Raw genomic sequence first — 14,293 nt, 5'->3', positions numbered from 1 at the left:
AGCCAGTTTCAGTTTCATTAAATCATTAAATGGGTTTATTCACGATTGTTGTTTCTTCTAAGAATCTAATGTTTCTCCAGCTGGTCCCATGTGAAATAGATTCTGTGAACTAGAGATTGTTTTCAGTCAAGAAGATTAATATGCACATTATTGAGTCCATGCAGCCCTCCATGCATGCAAATGCAAATGGAACAAGCTGTGCACGCGGCTCTGTGCCTCGGTCTTTTACACCGCCCAGCCTTACAACACAGGAGTCGGAACAGCAGTAGTAAGGTACGCCGCGTCCCAGACAACCGTGGTTTTTAAGCTCACTCCATCCGAAACCTCCTCAGAGCACAAGAGAGCAAAGAGAATAGAGATCCAACATCAAGACAAACAGCAGAACAGGCCTTTCCAGGCCTTTCCGGAATATTACATCAAGGTTCTAGGGACCCAGACTGAAAGGGACAGGGACCAGAGCACTGCCCTGAGCTTTTGGTGGCCCAGTGACCTATAGATTATTACATTTTCTGTGGGTAAGAACGTTGTCACGGCTTAATTGTTTTTATGTGTCTAAATAATCATATATTGGCCAAATGCGTACCAATGTAGCTTTTAGGCAATATATAGGTCCACTGGGGTTGTATTGTAAACAAACAAATTATTTATTATTTCCAGATATCACAAGCCATTATATGTATGCCTAAGGTCTAACAGACGCAGTGAATGCCTGTCCTCCCCCATAAAACATTTCATAACAGATTTTGATATATATTTTAAAGTGTGCATTGTTTACATCCCACTTCCGCTAGCCGTTCTCTCTACTGACTTTGGGGGCACCCTGTGTTACTGCCACGCGCATGTTAAAACATAAAGCGTACCTTTTTAAACTTTGAATTATTCTATAGCGTTGCCAAATGTGACATCATCTTTACAAAAATCACTCTGTCTGTATCGCACAGAAATATCCCACTGAAAATGTTACTGTGAACTTTTTATCTATGTATGTCATCTGTATTAAATATATGTTGTAGGCAGAAGAGATGCCCCTGGAAATGATCTCTCCATATCTATTTAAAGAGGTTTTTGCTAATTTTGGGCCAAAAGAACACGTTATGTGTTTTTGTTGTGTGTATTCATATTTTGAGGTTTGATTGAGAAAATGAGAGGTTTAACATTACAGTTTTCTTAAACGGAACAAAAACATTGAAATATTGTTTGCTCCTATTTCCGTACTTGTAGCTAAAGTTAAAACTGTTATCTGGAATAACAATCATTTGTTTTCTTGTTCTAGTGATGGGGCAGAGTGATTTCCGGACTGGCAGCAGCAGCAGCAGCAGTGTGTGGCCACAGAGTGAGCTCAGACTGAATGAGGATTCATCAGGCCTGGACTACATGTTGGCTCTCAGCCTCCAGAGTGATGTAGCATCGAGGGCTGGAGGCGTAGAGGGAAACCTGTGGAGTGGAATCTGGGACCACAAGATTGGGAAGACTTCTAACTCTTCTGTAAACTCTTCACTCTCTCCGCCCAACAACAACTACCCAAACTTCACCACAAGCACGAGTACAAGCACGAGTACAAGCACGAGTACAAGCACGAGTACAAGCACGAGTACAAGCACGAGTGCCGTCCAGGAACATGACCAAGCAGGTAAATTGCAGAAGATTGGAATACTTTTAGTTTTTTAGTTTTTGTTTGTTTGTTATTGATTTAAATTATTTTTTACAGATACCATGCTTCCTTGTGAGTTTTGCGAAGAACTGTTTCCCGAAGAGGACCTAATTTTGCATCAGGTTAGTGATTTTATCCTTTTAGTTAAAGTAGTGCATATGATGACAGATTTTCTGTTTGTGTCTGCTCATCCCGATATTGGCTTATTTTAAATTTCCAAGTTCCTAAAGACTGTTGTGCTGACAGCTGTCTGAAAACAAGGTTTTCGCGTAGTGAGTGAGGGCAGCTCTGAAACGGGGCTTAAACTAAAAAATATTTTTGTTATTGATAAGGATGATGAATCTTTTTAAAAGTAACTCATTCATAGTTTTGTCCATAAATTGTCAGTAAATCCAAGGTAATGTTCTGTCAGTTAAAAAAACAATATGTTCAGTTATTAAAATGCAAAGTAGGAAATCTCCTCATAAATATTTGAGAAGCATTTTCGCATGAAAAAGTACTTTCAATATATGCCGAAGGACTAAAGATCCTGTTATCAAAAATGCATGAACATCGTTATCTAACGCTAGTTCTCCTTTGAGAATTCATGTCCACATTCAAGTAAAACACACGTATAACATTAGAAGCAAAACCTGCAACGCATCACTGGACCAAATGAGGCAGACTGTTTTGTAATTGCAGGTCAGTGCATCATATCTGCATGATGACACGACAAAAGCGTAGAAGTACAACCGGAACCCGACAGACCTGCCAGATAGAACCAGTGCAACAGACCCGGCTCGCTGCAGGAAATGCTTAATGTGCTTCCAGTCCAACTTTCAGTTAGAAGTTACCTTACTGTAGGACACACTTGCTGTGACATACTTTGTCGTGGTGCATTAGGTTTTTCTTCTGAAACCTGTCCATGGGCTGTCTCACTTCCAATTAGAATTGAGAAATAAATCTGTGTATGCACAAATCTAGTCGGTATAAAAGTATCAGATCCAGTCGGAAATCACATGGCATGCAAACTATTGCATACCCTGCTGTATCTTTTGTTTCTCAGGGTCCACAGTGCAGTTACAGCCTTTACGGGTTTGAACAGGAGGCTTTCATCTCCATCTAGTTGAGGGCGTGATGAGTTTCTCAGACTTTAGCAGCTGATCTTTCATCTCTGGGTTTCAGACTGGATGCAGCCCCGCCTCCGCCTTTGCATCTTACAGCAAGCAGCCCTTGTCTCCACCCAAAGAGGACCGGATGAGCAGGAATGCTCCAGGGCTGATGCACAACGTCCCTGACACGCTCGCTTCAAATATCCCCACTTTCCCTCGGTCAGTGTCCCCGGCCTCCTACAGTCCTCCAGCCAGTCCTCTAGAGGGCGATGTGGTCATTCCATGTGAATTCTGTGGCGTTGCTCTGGAGGAGGCTGTCGTCTTCCACCACCAGGTATGACGGGAATCAAGTTAACTAGCCAGTCTAAAACTATTGAAATGTCACAAGTCAGGGTGAAGTACTTTATTGTGTTGCCTTGAGGAAAGTAAAGTATGTTGGCCTGTTGTTGGAATGCTTAAACATGTGGCAGTCTTATTTAATTTAAACATAATTGAAGTATGTCTTCAATAGAGATTTCCACATCATGACCTGAACAACAATCTGTAGAGATCCCTTCTGAATGTGTGGGAAAAAAGAAATCCACTGATTTGTAATTGCCTAATGGCCAATTTATTCTGTGTTCTTTATATCCAGGACAAATGTGATATGCGTCCTCAGGCGGCTCACCCTCTGAATAATCTCACAAAAGCATCGGTCAAAAAACCACTGAGCCCGACCAACGATGCCTTTGGTCAGATGTCTTCCGATTTTCAAAGGAGAATGAATCCCCAAGGTATTGTATGGAATTCTATTAGAATATTCCAAATTTGATAAGAGAAACGGTATTTAGCATTCAATTTGAACCACGATCGATGACATGAACATACAACAGTCAACATCTCTCACGCTCATTTTCAGGTTCCCGCGTATATATTTTGGGTTTCTACTAAAACATATTTGCATGCTTTAATGTTTAAAAACCCATTATAATGACATAACATTCCTTTTCTTGCATTGTGTGTGTGTGTGTGTGTGAATATACCTGTATTCAACGTCTGTCTGAAACACTCCTCCCGAAGCTCTGATTGGCTTGTGAGGAAAAGTATGATGCACCTTTCCAAAGGTAGTTCAATCCCTGGCTGAGCGATTCAGTGCTCATGGATTCTAATGAGCACGTGACGGAAGAAGGGGAGCCAAACCTGAATGGCTTGTTGAATCACATGTTTTGTGATTAATGTGTTGTCTTATTTTAGTTTGTGTGTTGGTAGGCACTCCATATACACAAATGTAGGTACACAAGCACGACAAAATAAATAGGTTTTTACAATGTCCCCTTATTAACAAATGAGACATGTGCAGAGCTAGTTTGTGTGTCTAAAGTCTTCGGAGGTTTTGTTAGTGTGTCCACGGTTCATGCGTGTTTTTAATTACACACATTGTGTTTGTCCTGTTCCACATATAGCCGACTTCTCGGATGTGAACTTTGGATGCGACAGAGAGACACCAGGACTCAACCCAATGGACTGGCAGAGAGGTTACATTGGACTACCGAGTCAACGGAAGACGTCCAACAGCGACGCTTCTGTAAAGAACCGACCTCAGCCGGGCATGGAAGCAGAGGGAGCTCATTCTTCTGTCTGTGACGCCGAGACGTCCGGCGCTCCAGCTCTAAAGGGGTAAAAGCAGTCGTCAAGTTGATGGAGACTCGTTCTGTAATATCATTTGAATCACTAGCTCGACTGTGATTTGTGCCTTTTTTTGTTCGTATTATCGTGCCGAATGTTATTAATTAATATTCTGATTTTAATGCGTTTGTCCACCAGAGTACATCTACCAGAAAATAAAGAAGGCAGAGGGAACAGAAGAAATTCTTTGACAAAGGTAGACCTCTAGTTTCCTTAACCCTTGTGTTGCCTTCGGGTCATTTTGACCCGACTCAATATTACACCCTCCCCCCGCCTTCGGATTAATTTGACCCCATTCAATGTTTAATGTCGGTGTTCTTTCGGTAGTCAACAAACAAACATAAAGTGCCTCACACTTAAACTTGGAAAACAATATTAATTCTAATAATTTTCTGGAGGTTTTAATTGCTGGCGTCAAATTGAACCCAAAGGGTAAAATATGTTAGTAAATATAAAGGTAACAGGAGGGTGAAACATTGAATCGGGTCAAAATGACCCATAGGCGGGGGGAGGGTGTAATATTGATTCGGGTCAAAATGACCCGAAGGCAACACAAGGGTTAAAAACAAAAACTAGATTCTGTGGAGTTGATTGATTTGTCATAAGTGGTTTGTCTCTTGGGAGTGACGGTACCTTCACTACATTATGCAGCCAGACTCCTGCTGGCTTTATTTTGTAAAGCACTTTGTAACGCTAGTTTCATGTTGTGGGTGAGAAACGTTTTAACACTGAAATTATTACACGTCATTTAGCTGACGCTTTTATCCAAAGCGACTTACAATCCTGTTACATTCATACACCGTAGACTCAGCTACAGGGAGACATTCAGGGTTAAGTGTTTTGCTCAAGGACACATCGACTAGGGCGAGGATCGAACCTCCGACCCCCTGATTGAAAGACGGACCTGCTACCCACTGACCCCCATTCAAATGTATCAGAAGAAGATTAATGAATGTGGGTATATAAACTGGATTTATACATTTCAATGAGAAATGGAACTGTTACTGTAAAGTAAATGGTCGTGCTGCTGCCGGGTCATTTAAGGGCTTGTCATGGAGAAAGTTATAATTCTCAGTGTAAAGTCTGCTTAATTGTGGATTTTCCTTTTTACGGCCACGCAACACATGTTTCCATTGTATTTCTTTCCACTTGCAGTTGCCCAAGAAGCAGAATGAAGAGCAGCAGGAAGAGTGAGAGCAGGTGGAGAAAAACAAAACCCAAATCTGCTCGGCTTTCATTTATCCTCTTGCACACGTATGAAAACAAAACGTATACCTATCTGATAAGTGCCTGTGTGAGTATTAGTTATCTTGCAATTTATATTTTAATGATTTTTACTTTAAAAGTCTAGGTAATTTGGTTTAATAACACATATTCTGCTTTACTTTTCAAATGTTTGTATGTCTAACATCCAGCCTTAAAAGATAAATTCTCAAATTAATTTTATTTGCGCTGAGTTTGATTTGGTTTTTAAATCCTCTTGTACTGTATAAGTCGTGTCCTTGCTCCTTAGGGAACGTTGAGAACATCAGACACATGACTTGTCGGTGTGCATTTGTCTCACTTAATCTCACCTTGTTATGTCAGCCAAGGACATTTTGTTTTCACCCCTGTTTGCCAGTTCTTTCAGGGTCCTTCAGTGTTCCTGTTGGGTTCTTAATCTGTATGTAACCTAAAGCACTTTGATAGATTATTTTGTTAAAAAGGGCTTAAGGAACAGATTTCATAAGTGTATGCATCTTTGAACATGAAAAAAAAGAACCCTGTATTATTGATCATTTGTCTTTTTTATACTGTTAAACATTTGTCTTTAATACTCTTCAGTAATATTTTGATTTTTTTTAAATCATAACTGTAGAACTATATATGTGGTGTTACAATGAGGTGGTTCCTGAAGCTGTGGCTCCTGTCCAATCTTCTTTGAAGTAGAATGACAAATATTGTGTGCAGCACCTCTGCATAGGATTTAAGATTAAGATTTATTTTGTGTGTAACATAGGGTCCACTTCAGCAATACATACAGGATGGGCAACCTTGTGCCACAGGTGGTTGAGACCTTGTGACTAAAGACAGATCCAGAGAGTTTTCCTGATTAACGTCTGATAATCAACCTCAACTGTTGAGGAGCAAGTAATCAGTGCAATCTCCTGCTATGGTGTTAGGTTTGACGAGGTTCTCACGCCACATGGCTGACTATTCCTTTTTAAGAAAACTGTCTTGATGCTCTTTGTCTTGTATGGCTATTAAATGTGTAATGAGGAGATTTGTGGCTTCAGCTTGTATTCTGTCTGTTCACCTCAGTTCACCACTCCTTCTACCAAATCTCTGTCATAGAAGTAAGGCTGACGTGTTTTTATTATTCCTTTCATATGGTGCACCTGATGGGGGGGGCACAGAACACTAGAAGGAGCTTTTACAACAATGCTGCTGTCTTTTACGTATGTGAGGCTAAAATGGGGACTTTTTGTCAGTCACTTAGGATCAAGCGTATGTTTGATGTGTTATTATTGCATCTTAGAATGACCGAATTTCAAGAAGATTGGAAGAAATTGTTAAGCTCTGTTGGTGTGTGAAAAATAACAAAAATAACTTATTTATTGTTATATAGGCATTTTTTTGTGGCCAGTCTAGTTGTTGCCTGAAAGGGGACGATGGAAATGCAATTAACATCAATTCCTTTTAAAGTGGTGGTCATCTGAAGTAGCACACAACCTCATGTAAAACCAACATCTTCAATGCTGTTCTTTCAAATGAGTACATCTTCAGGAGTCATTTGTAATACTAATAACAGTATTCAGTAGTTCTCCACCAGAAGTTTATTCCTGGCCTCACGGATTTAAAACAGCATTGAGACATTTATGGAAATGAAGTGCTGTTGCATTGTTTACCAGGTTCATCATTTCCTAATAGTTTTCTAGGACGTTTCCCAGAAATCTGGTATTAATTATAGGGAAATTAGAGATATTTTCAGACTGTTACTTAGTTGTTGATTTTATAAGCAATTGTTCATTTCCAAAGGAATTTACAAAATGAAATGCTGTATTACAAAAACATATCCACTAACAATGAATACTATATATACAGAGGTAACTACGCAATCTAAATATACACTGGCTATTGGTGAAAAAAGTCAAACAGTGTCTACTTTTCTAGAAATATTACTAATGCTAATGCCCACAGCGGCTTTAATCGCCCCTCATACAGGACGTTGTTTCTCCCCTTGGAGCGCTTTGAATGTGCGCCGGGAGAAGCCGGCGCCGCAGAGGGGCGGGGCTTACACCTTTCAGTGGGAATCCTCGGTTCAAAAAGCTGCCAACGTCTCCTGGTGAGGTTGTGTGGGCCACTTTCTGCTTTCACGACGACTTGATAGAGACGAGAAAACAAACGAATAATGCCCTCCGTTAGCGGGACGCGGGTTTACGTTCTTTAAAGGACATTTCTGATTTTATCGACTTCGACGTTTGGGACAAATTGAAGACATAGAAACAGCAACAAGTCGTGCAGGTGGCAGACCCACGTTGACCGGTAACACCGAGACTCGCTATCCAGACCTGAGCTCGACGAGGGAGTCCAAGATGTCCGTGGACAGTTACTCTGCGCTGGACGAGTCGTCTCTCCGGGCGCTGGTGAGTAACGAGATGCTCGCTGCCCCTGTAAGGTGAGCTCTGGGGGGGGTCCAGCTACCTGCCCGCCCGGGGTAAGCCGGGGCTCAGGTCCAGAGAGCTGGAACTCCACTAACTGACTCAGCTGAGGATTATCGACCTTTATACTTCCTACTTAAGGACAATTTATGTTTTATTATCATTATAGTTCTGTTGCTGTTACCAGGAGTGTGAGTTAATTTCCTTCACAGACATCATGGCTGTTGATTGGACAGGGGAAAACTTACCTTGGGTTTAGGATATTCTAATAGGCATTTTGTCACCATTATACGTGACACTTCATAGAATAAATGATTAATATATTTCGAAAATAATAAGCAGATGAATGAATACAGTTGTCAGTTGAGTGGTGCGTTTTGGAGACTACAACTTGATGCAAAGCCATAACTTGATTCACCAACATTATGATGATCAACGGTTTAAGTCATTCTCAAATTATATCATTTGAAATTCAAAATCTCTAGTTTCTGGATTATGAAATAATACAAATAATACATTTCCAAATTGATCCATGAAGAAAACAATAGTGCTATCTAGTAAAGATGATTTACGATGCCGCATATCAGACAAGCCTCCATTACAATAGACACCTGATGGTGTAATAAAGTCGTGTTTATGTCACTTGGAGGTGAGTCACAATAATAAACTACCTCTTGATCATTAGTCTCGACTCTAGATGGTAAGTGTGAGCAACAAAGCAGTCGTGATAAAGTCAAGAGAAAATATAAAAGAGACCGACTTCCTGGTTCCCAGTCGCATTCGTCATCATGTCATAATGTCTTCATCATGTCCTGAGGCAGAGGAAGGTGAGACATCAGTCTGTCTGTCTCAGGACAGCTGTAACGCAGACACATTAATGAGTCAGACAGTTCCTGTTCACACATAGTTACACAGGGTTCGTCTGGGTCACAGCTACACACACACGCTACACACACGCTACACACACGCTACACTCGATTCTCTCCTTCAGTGTGGATTTAGTTGTTGTTGGATTAAATTACACTATCTGATTTTAACTCAATCTTTACAAGTAGTTTTCCCAAGTGCATGTGTATGGTAATAACCGGCCTCCTCATAAATCCATTATCCATTTGGTCTTCTTGTAGATCAGTAAACCTGTCAAGAAAAGGCTGTTGACTTTGGATCAAGGCTGGGGAGAAACGTTATGTTTTGTTTTATTCAATCATTATTCCCCCGCCAAACTCAGGAGCTTTCTTCTCATAAATCACTTAAAGTCCAGACTTTTAAGTGACCTTTTTATAATAGTGGGAGAACAGGAGTATATGAAGGAAATAATATTTTCCTACAGCAAAATGATTTACTTGTATCTAGAATATCTGTTGTTTTGATCATACATTTCTGAGTGTATTCATCGAGGAGCAAAGCAGGAAAGAGGGAGTGGAAATGATTATAAAGGACTCACAATATTCACTCCATATTTTGGAAGTAAAAAGAATGAGGACCTCTCAAGTATTACAAAACCTCTTTTTAGTTTTGTATTACTGTGTTTGTTGTCGTCATTTTTTATTTTAATCAAGCGAGAGCTTCAGATGTGCAGGTGTGTGTGTGATGGATGGTTTCCACGAGTGGTTTTTTAAAAATCTCCAGAAACATTTTATTTTGCATGAAATAATCAGAATAAAATGTATCCTTGTTTGAATCTTCTTGCGCATGCCGCGGGAGCTCGCTGTGAGAATGCAGGCGTCGCCTCGGGAAGTTGCAGAATAACCCCCCCCCCCCCCCCCCGAGCCAGATCTCCCCTCGCCACTGGTTTCATGGAGCCTTCCCTCCGTCACACGGGACCGACAACCAGTTCCAAGGTCACGGAGATCCCACATGCTCACTGATGACGGTCGCCGGGACTCGAGTGTCAGAGTTTTCCACAGTGAACTCGGAGGAAGCAAACTGTGATTAAAGTTGCTACTCGGAGGAGAAGTTCATCGGGGGATGTGAAGGAGTTTAGATTGGGCTCCATCAATGGAGCCTTTTGTGTTACGTTTTTTTTGGTGTTAAATATAAAACCTCATTCTGTGGTGTTTTCATATTCAGGAATTGCTTTTATGTTAATAGTTTTTTTAGGTCGCCAGTAAAAGATGACGGACACTCTGAGATGCCCAGACTTAATTCAACTTGTAGTGAAGCCAGGCGGAGGAGCTTCTACGCAACAGCAGTTGGATAACGAACACAAACTTAATGAGCTAAACCGTCAGAAGGTCATATGGCGGCCTCTCCAACTCCAGTAATCCCTTCTCTACACGTATATTCAAAACCCGGCTGCCTTTTTTTATTGCTCATTTAATCCCCTCCATGGCAACCAGGAAAACCATTTGTCTTTTCTCTCGGCCGCCACAATTATTTGAATATCACCAGAAATAATCAGTTGGTGTCCCAGTTTCTTTGGGAGAGGATGTCTGGTGCCGACCATCTGCGTGAAGGGAACTTCAGATCTGTGGATACAGAAAGACAAAAGCTGCTGAAGCCGGTTGCAGAACAGCTCTTTCCAACCAAACCACTCCAACCACTGCCACTTAAAGTAGATTGGGCTGATTCCCAGCTCGGGAGGTGATTACACCTGATAGTTCAGGTGCTGCAGCCCTGAATGTGCGTGGCCATAGTTTCCTGTGTCAGGGTCCGTACGGTCATGGAAAACCTGGAAAAGTCCTGGAATTTTTAAATGGTCATTTCCAGCCTGGAAATGATTATAAAATTCCATGACTTTTCCAGGTTTTCCATGACCGTACGGACCCTGTTTTGAATAAACGGTTGAAAATTAAAGTTTTTTTTATCCGATTAATCGATAAAATAATCAACCGATTAATCGATTATCAAAATAATCGTTAGTTGCAGCCCTATTTCCAGGCCTGGAAAAGTCATGGGAAAAAACGTAAATCATAAAAGTTTTGGGAAAAGTCATGGACATTTGTTATAATCACATGTTCATTTATGCCGAGTTTGAAATAATAAATATGTTCTTTAAAGAAAGACGCTCAAAATATAAGCCGGCGTACGCTCTCGATACGCAACATTTTCTAAATTGTTCATGTTTATACCGAGATTTCAGTTTGGTCATGGAAATTTGGTTTAAAGTCATGGAAAAGTCCTGGAAATCCATTGGTCAAAATGTGTAAGAACCCTGCTGTGTGCATGTGATATACCTGCAGGTGTCTGTTGTGACTTTGTACACCTGCACACTGAGTTAAGAAGACCGTTTACCTTAAAGCGCCCGTCGGCCCCGCCACGATGTCCCTTCCAATCATGTCTGAAACTCCTCTAACTGCACCGACGGGTCCAGAAAGCTCTCAGAAGTCATCGTACGTGCGTGACGTCGTTTTGTCGTTCAGTTTTTGATCATTCTAATGCACAAGTCTGCCTTTTCAATTTTAATTGACGTGACCGCAGGAGAAATTTCCGTCGGTGGCGCCTGCAGGGCAGACCTCACAGGCTGGATGTCTCGCACATTATTTGCAACTGGTCCTGCCAGCTCTGTGACCGTCCTTTTCCCTGGTGAGCGAGAGGCTTTCACACATGTTTAAAAAGGGCAGTTTCCCTCTGTGGTCCGGCCTCTGTGATGTATTGGACCCCCGGGCCTTCGTTTCATGGCTCTCTGGACCTTTTGTGCATTGACGAGGGCTCAGCGGTTACAGTCGGAGAGGGAGAGTGGATTTGTTTTGTGGACTCTCAGGTTCTCTTCTCCCCCGGGGTCACGGTCCAAAATGTCAGACACATCATCAGGGTATAAATCGTAAAAATGATGGTCCGTCATATAACTGTTGCCTGGGACACATTCCGATATACTTGCAGTTATTTTAATATTGTCACTTAGACCTCAAGCAGATGTTATCGGGGGCTGTATTTGTTCAACAATGTCTTCTGTCTTCAACTTTTTACCTGGCAACTATTATGATGATCTTCTTTAAAATAAATAATTGTAGAAGCGTGATTCGGCAACGATCACCCGCTCTTTTCTCCTCACCAAACCAGAGCGTGTTCTGCTCCTGACCGTTGGTGACACCTGCTGCCTACGGGTTCAAGGTGCCAGTTGGTGAACTGCCTTACCGGGAGTTTCAAAAAGAAGTGTTTCTCTCCCCTGAAAAAACGTCACAGTGCAAACCCGTTTGTTTGTTGTTGTTGTTCTACTTCTTCTGCTGCGCCTGTCACCGTTCTCACAGCTATTTACGCCATTCATATTTCCACAAAGCATTTTCCGTCTGGTTTCAAAGGTGTCAGCGAGGAGGCGATGAAGACTCGAGCCGCGAACACTCGCCCACTCGGGGCAGTTTGTCCTTCTGAGCCGACACCGTCCTCGTTATTGTAAAGTAGTTCTGAAACTGGGCACTTCGTAGATGATGGAAAACAGGCTTCCGGAAGCGTGTGAATTAAGTTATCAACATTTCATGGCAGGAAGGGTAAAACAAACGTTAAAGGCGCTCTTCCTCGGCTCCCGGCGCCTCCGCCCCCTCAGCCTTGCGGCCTCGAGGATACCTGTAGAAGAGACCCGATTTCTCTAATCCACGGAGTTTTAGACTCCAAATCACTGGCCCCGGTCAAAACGTCACTTCCGGTCAAGTCGCTAAACAAGTATTTTCACAATAAGAGTCCCGTCTTGTTATTGTAAGTCACTTGACGGAATTCAACCGGCCTCGTCAATCTATAATACTAACATACAGTCACTCTCATGCATTGCCATTTACATTTGCATCGAGTAAACATTACCCCTATGCTTCATAATACATTAAGAACAATATCAATATTCTCACTAATATTTTCTATTATAATATCTTTCTATATGTATTAATTTAAAACATAAGACCTCTGCAGATGTTATCAAAATAAACTATTTCAACCTAACATTATCTAGAGTCCATGCTCAGTTGCAGACTTCAGTCTCTGACGGTCAATATCCAAATCCACGGGCAGGCAGCAGAGAGATACGGAGTCACTTGTTTGAGGAAGCAGGAAACTTCTGTTCCTGGACACTGCTAAACATAGCCAGCCACTTTGGCTCTGAAGGGATGAGAAAGAAAAGCAGGGAACTTTCTGAGGATGCGCATGTGAAAGTCTATTCTTGGCCTCTGGCCTTTAAGTGGTGTGTTGCTCTGGAACAATACTTCTGTGTGAGTGGCGCCCACGTTCAGACGTTACTCCACGTTTACAGTCATTATATTGAAGAAGATACTTGGCATTGCGTTGGCATTTTTGAGTCGAAACATAAGCTCGTTAATCAACAGGCACCGTTTTGTCTTTTTTACAAAAGAATAATGTAGCAGTTTCACACACACACACACACACACAGAGCAGTGTAACAAACCTCTCAGTGGTTGATGTGGATTCTGTCGGTACATTCTTACAGTAGGTGAGTTAACGGTGTGTGTCTCTGTTTCACGGTGCTGCTGCTGCTCCTGGTCTATGGGTGAACCGGTACGAACCAAAAGAGGATCCACTGGTAAAAACATTGCTCCATGGCGCAACCTGTGGTCACGACTTCAACAGAGCACCTTTTTAGTGAAATCGGTGCAGTCAGTGATGAGCCCGGTGGAGGGAAAGCGGCAGAAGCAACGTGTGGTTCCTGACGGAGGTCCCAGGCACAGCTTGACAAATGGAGGGTTGGACCATTTATTGTAAGCATCCGATTGGAGACCGCGATGAGCTCCTCTGCTGGGGTTTTTGTCTCTGTGGGAACTAAGTGATCCAGCAGAGAGTTTCTCCTCCATCTGTCGGGATCATCACTCTGCCAAATGGAAAAGGTCTGGATAAGGGCTTGAAGGGGTCTCCTTCACTACCACCAGGCGTCTCTGGCTAGCGACGTCCCAGCTCGAGTTGGACTGCTTAAGGAGTTTTGTTGTTGTTGTTGTGATAAACATTCACACAAGTTGCTGTTTCGACTGTTTCCCAGGTGTGTTTGACTCTGAAGAAACACTTTCCAGATGTGTACAATCTACTTTGTGGCTGCTGTTCCAGTGGTCTCCATGCTTCATCTACGCTTTATGTCCACTTTAAATGAAATGAGGGCGTTTTTCTCTCCGGTGAAGAGGACATTGTGACTTATTTACAAAGATGCTAGTAAACTCCTTTTAATGCTCGGTCACCATTTCCTTTGCCCGAACACACAGACTCACTTTTACGATGCCGTAGCGGGGCTTCGGTGACGTTTCAGCAGTCGTTGGTCGCTCTGTTTTTATTAAGAGGAAAAAAGAAGCATGCAGACAGGAAACTGCACGCGGCAC

The 14,293-nt window shown here is 42.1% G+C and overlaps 2 protein-coding genes across 5 annotated transcripts in view; both read left to right on the top strand.

The window, feature by feature from the left end:
• Positions 1-1,259: 1,259 nt before the first annotated feature.
• Positions 1,260-6,670, top strand: trafd1 (TRAF-type zinc finger domain containing 1). Its single transcript, XM_056418673.1, has 7 exons — positions 1,260-1,630; positions 1,709-1,773; positions 2,816-3,076; positions 3,377-3,515; positions 4,185-4,398; positions 4,546-4,603; positions 5,563-6,670. The coding sequence occupies exons 1-7, from the start codon at positions 1,276-1,278 to the stop codon at positions 5,599-5,601; spliced, it is 1,131 nt and encodes a 376-aa protein (XP_056274648.1). The 5' UTR covers positions 1,260-1,275; the 3' UTR covers positions 5,602-6,670.
• A 1,082-nt stretch (positions 6,671-7,752) lies between these two features.
• Positions 7,753-14,293, top strand: part of smtnb (smoothelin b) — a 46,967-nt gene continuing 40,426 nt past the window's right edge. For all 4 annotated transcript variants that reach the window (XM_056418160.1, XM_056418157.1, XM_056418161.1 and 1 more), the window contains exon 1: positions 7,753-8,033. In XM_056418160.1, the coding sequence (XP_056274135.1) occupies positions 7,983-8,033 (51 nt within the window). In that variant the 5' untranslated portion in view covers positions 7,753-7,982. The remainder of the gene's footprint in view (positions 8,034-14,293) is intronic.

The sequence above is a fragment of the Pseudoliparis swirei genome, chromosome 7, assembly GCF_029220125.1.
Source record: "Pseudoliparis swirei isolate HS2019 ecotype Mariana Trench chromosome 7, NWPU_hadal_v1, whole genome shotgun sequence".
NCBI classification, from domain to species: Eukaryota; Metazoa; Chordata; class Actinopteri; order Perciformes; family Liparidae; genus Pseudoliparis; species Pseudoliparis swirei.
Note: the sequence above shows the minus strand (reverse complement) of the source record. Positions and strands in the feature narration are given on the sequence as shown.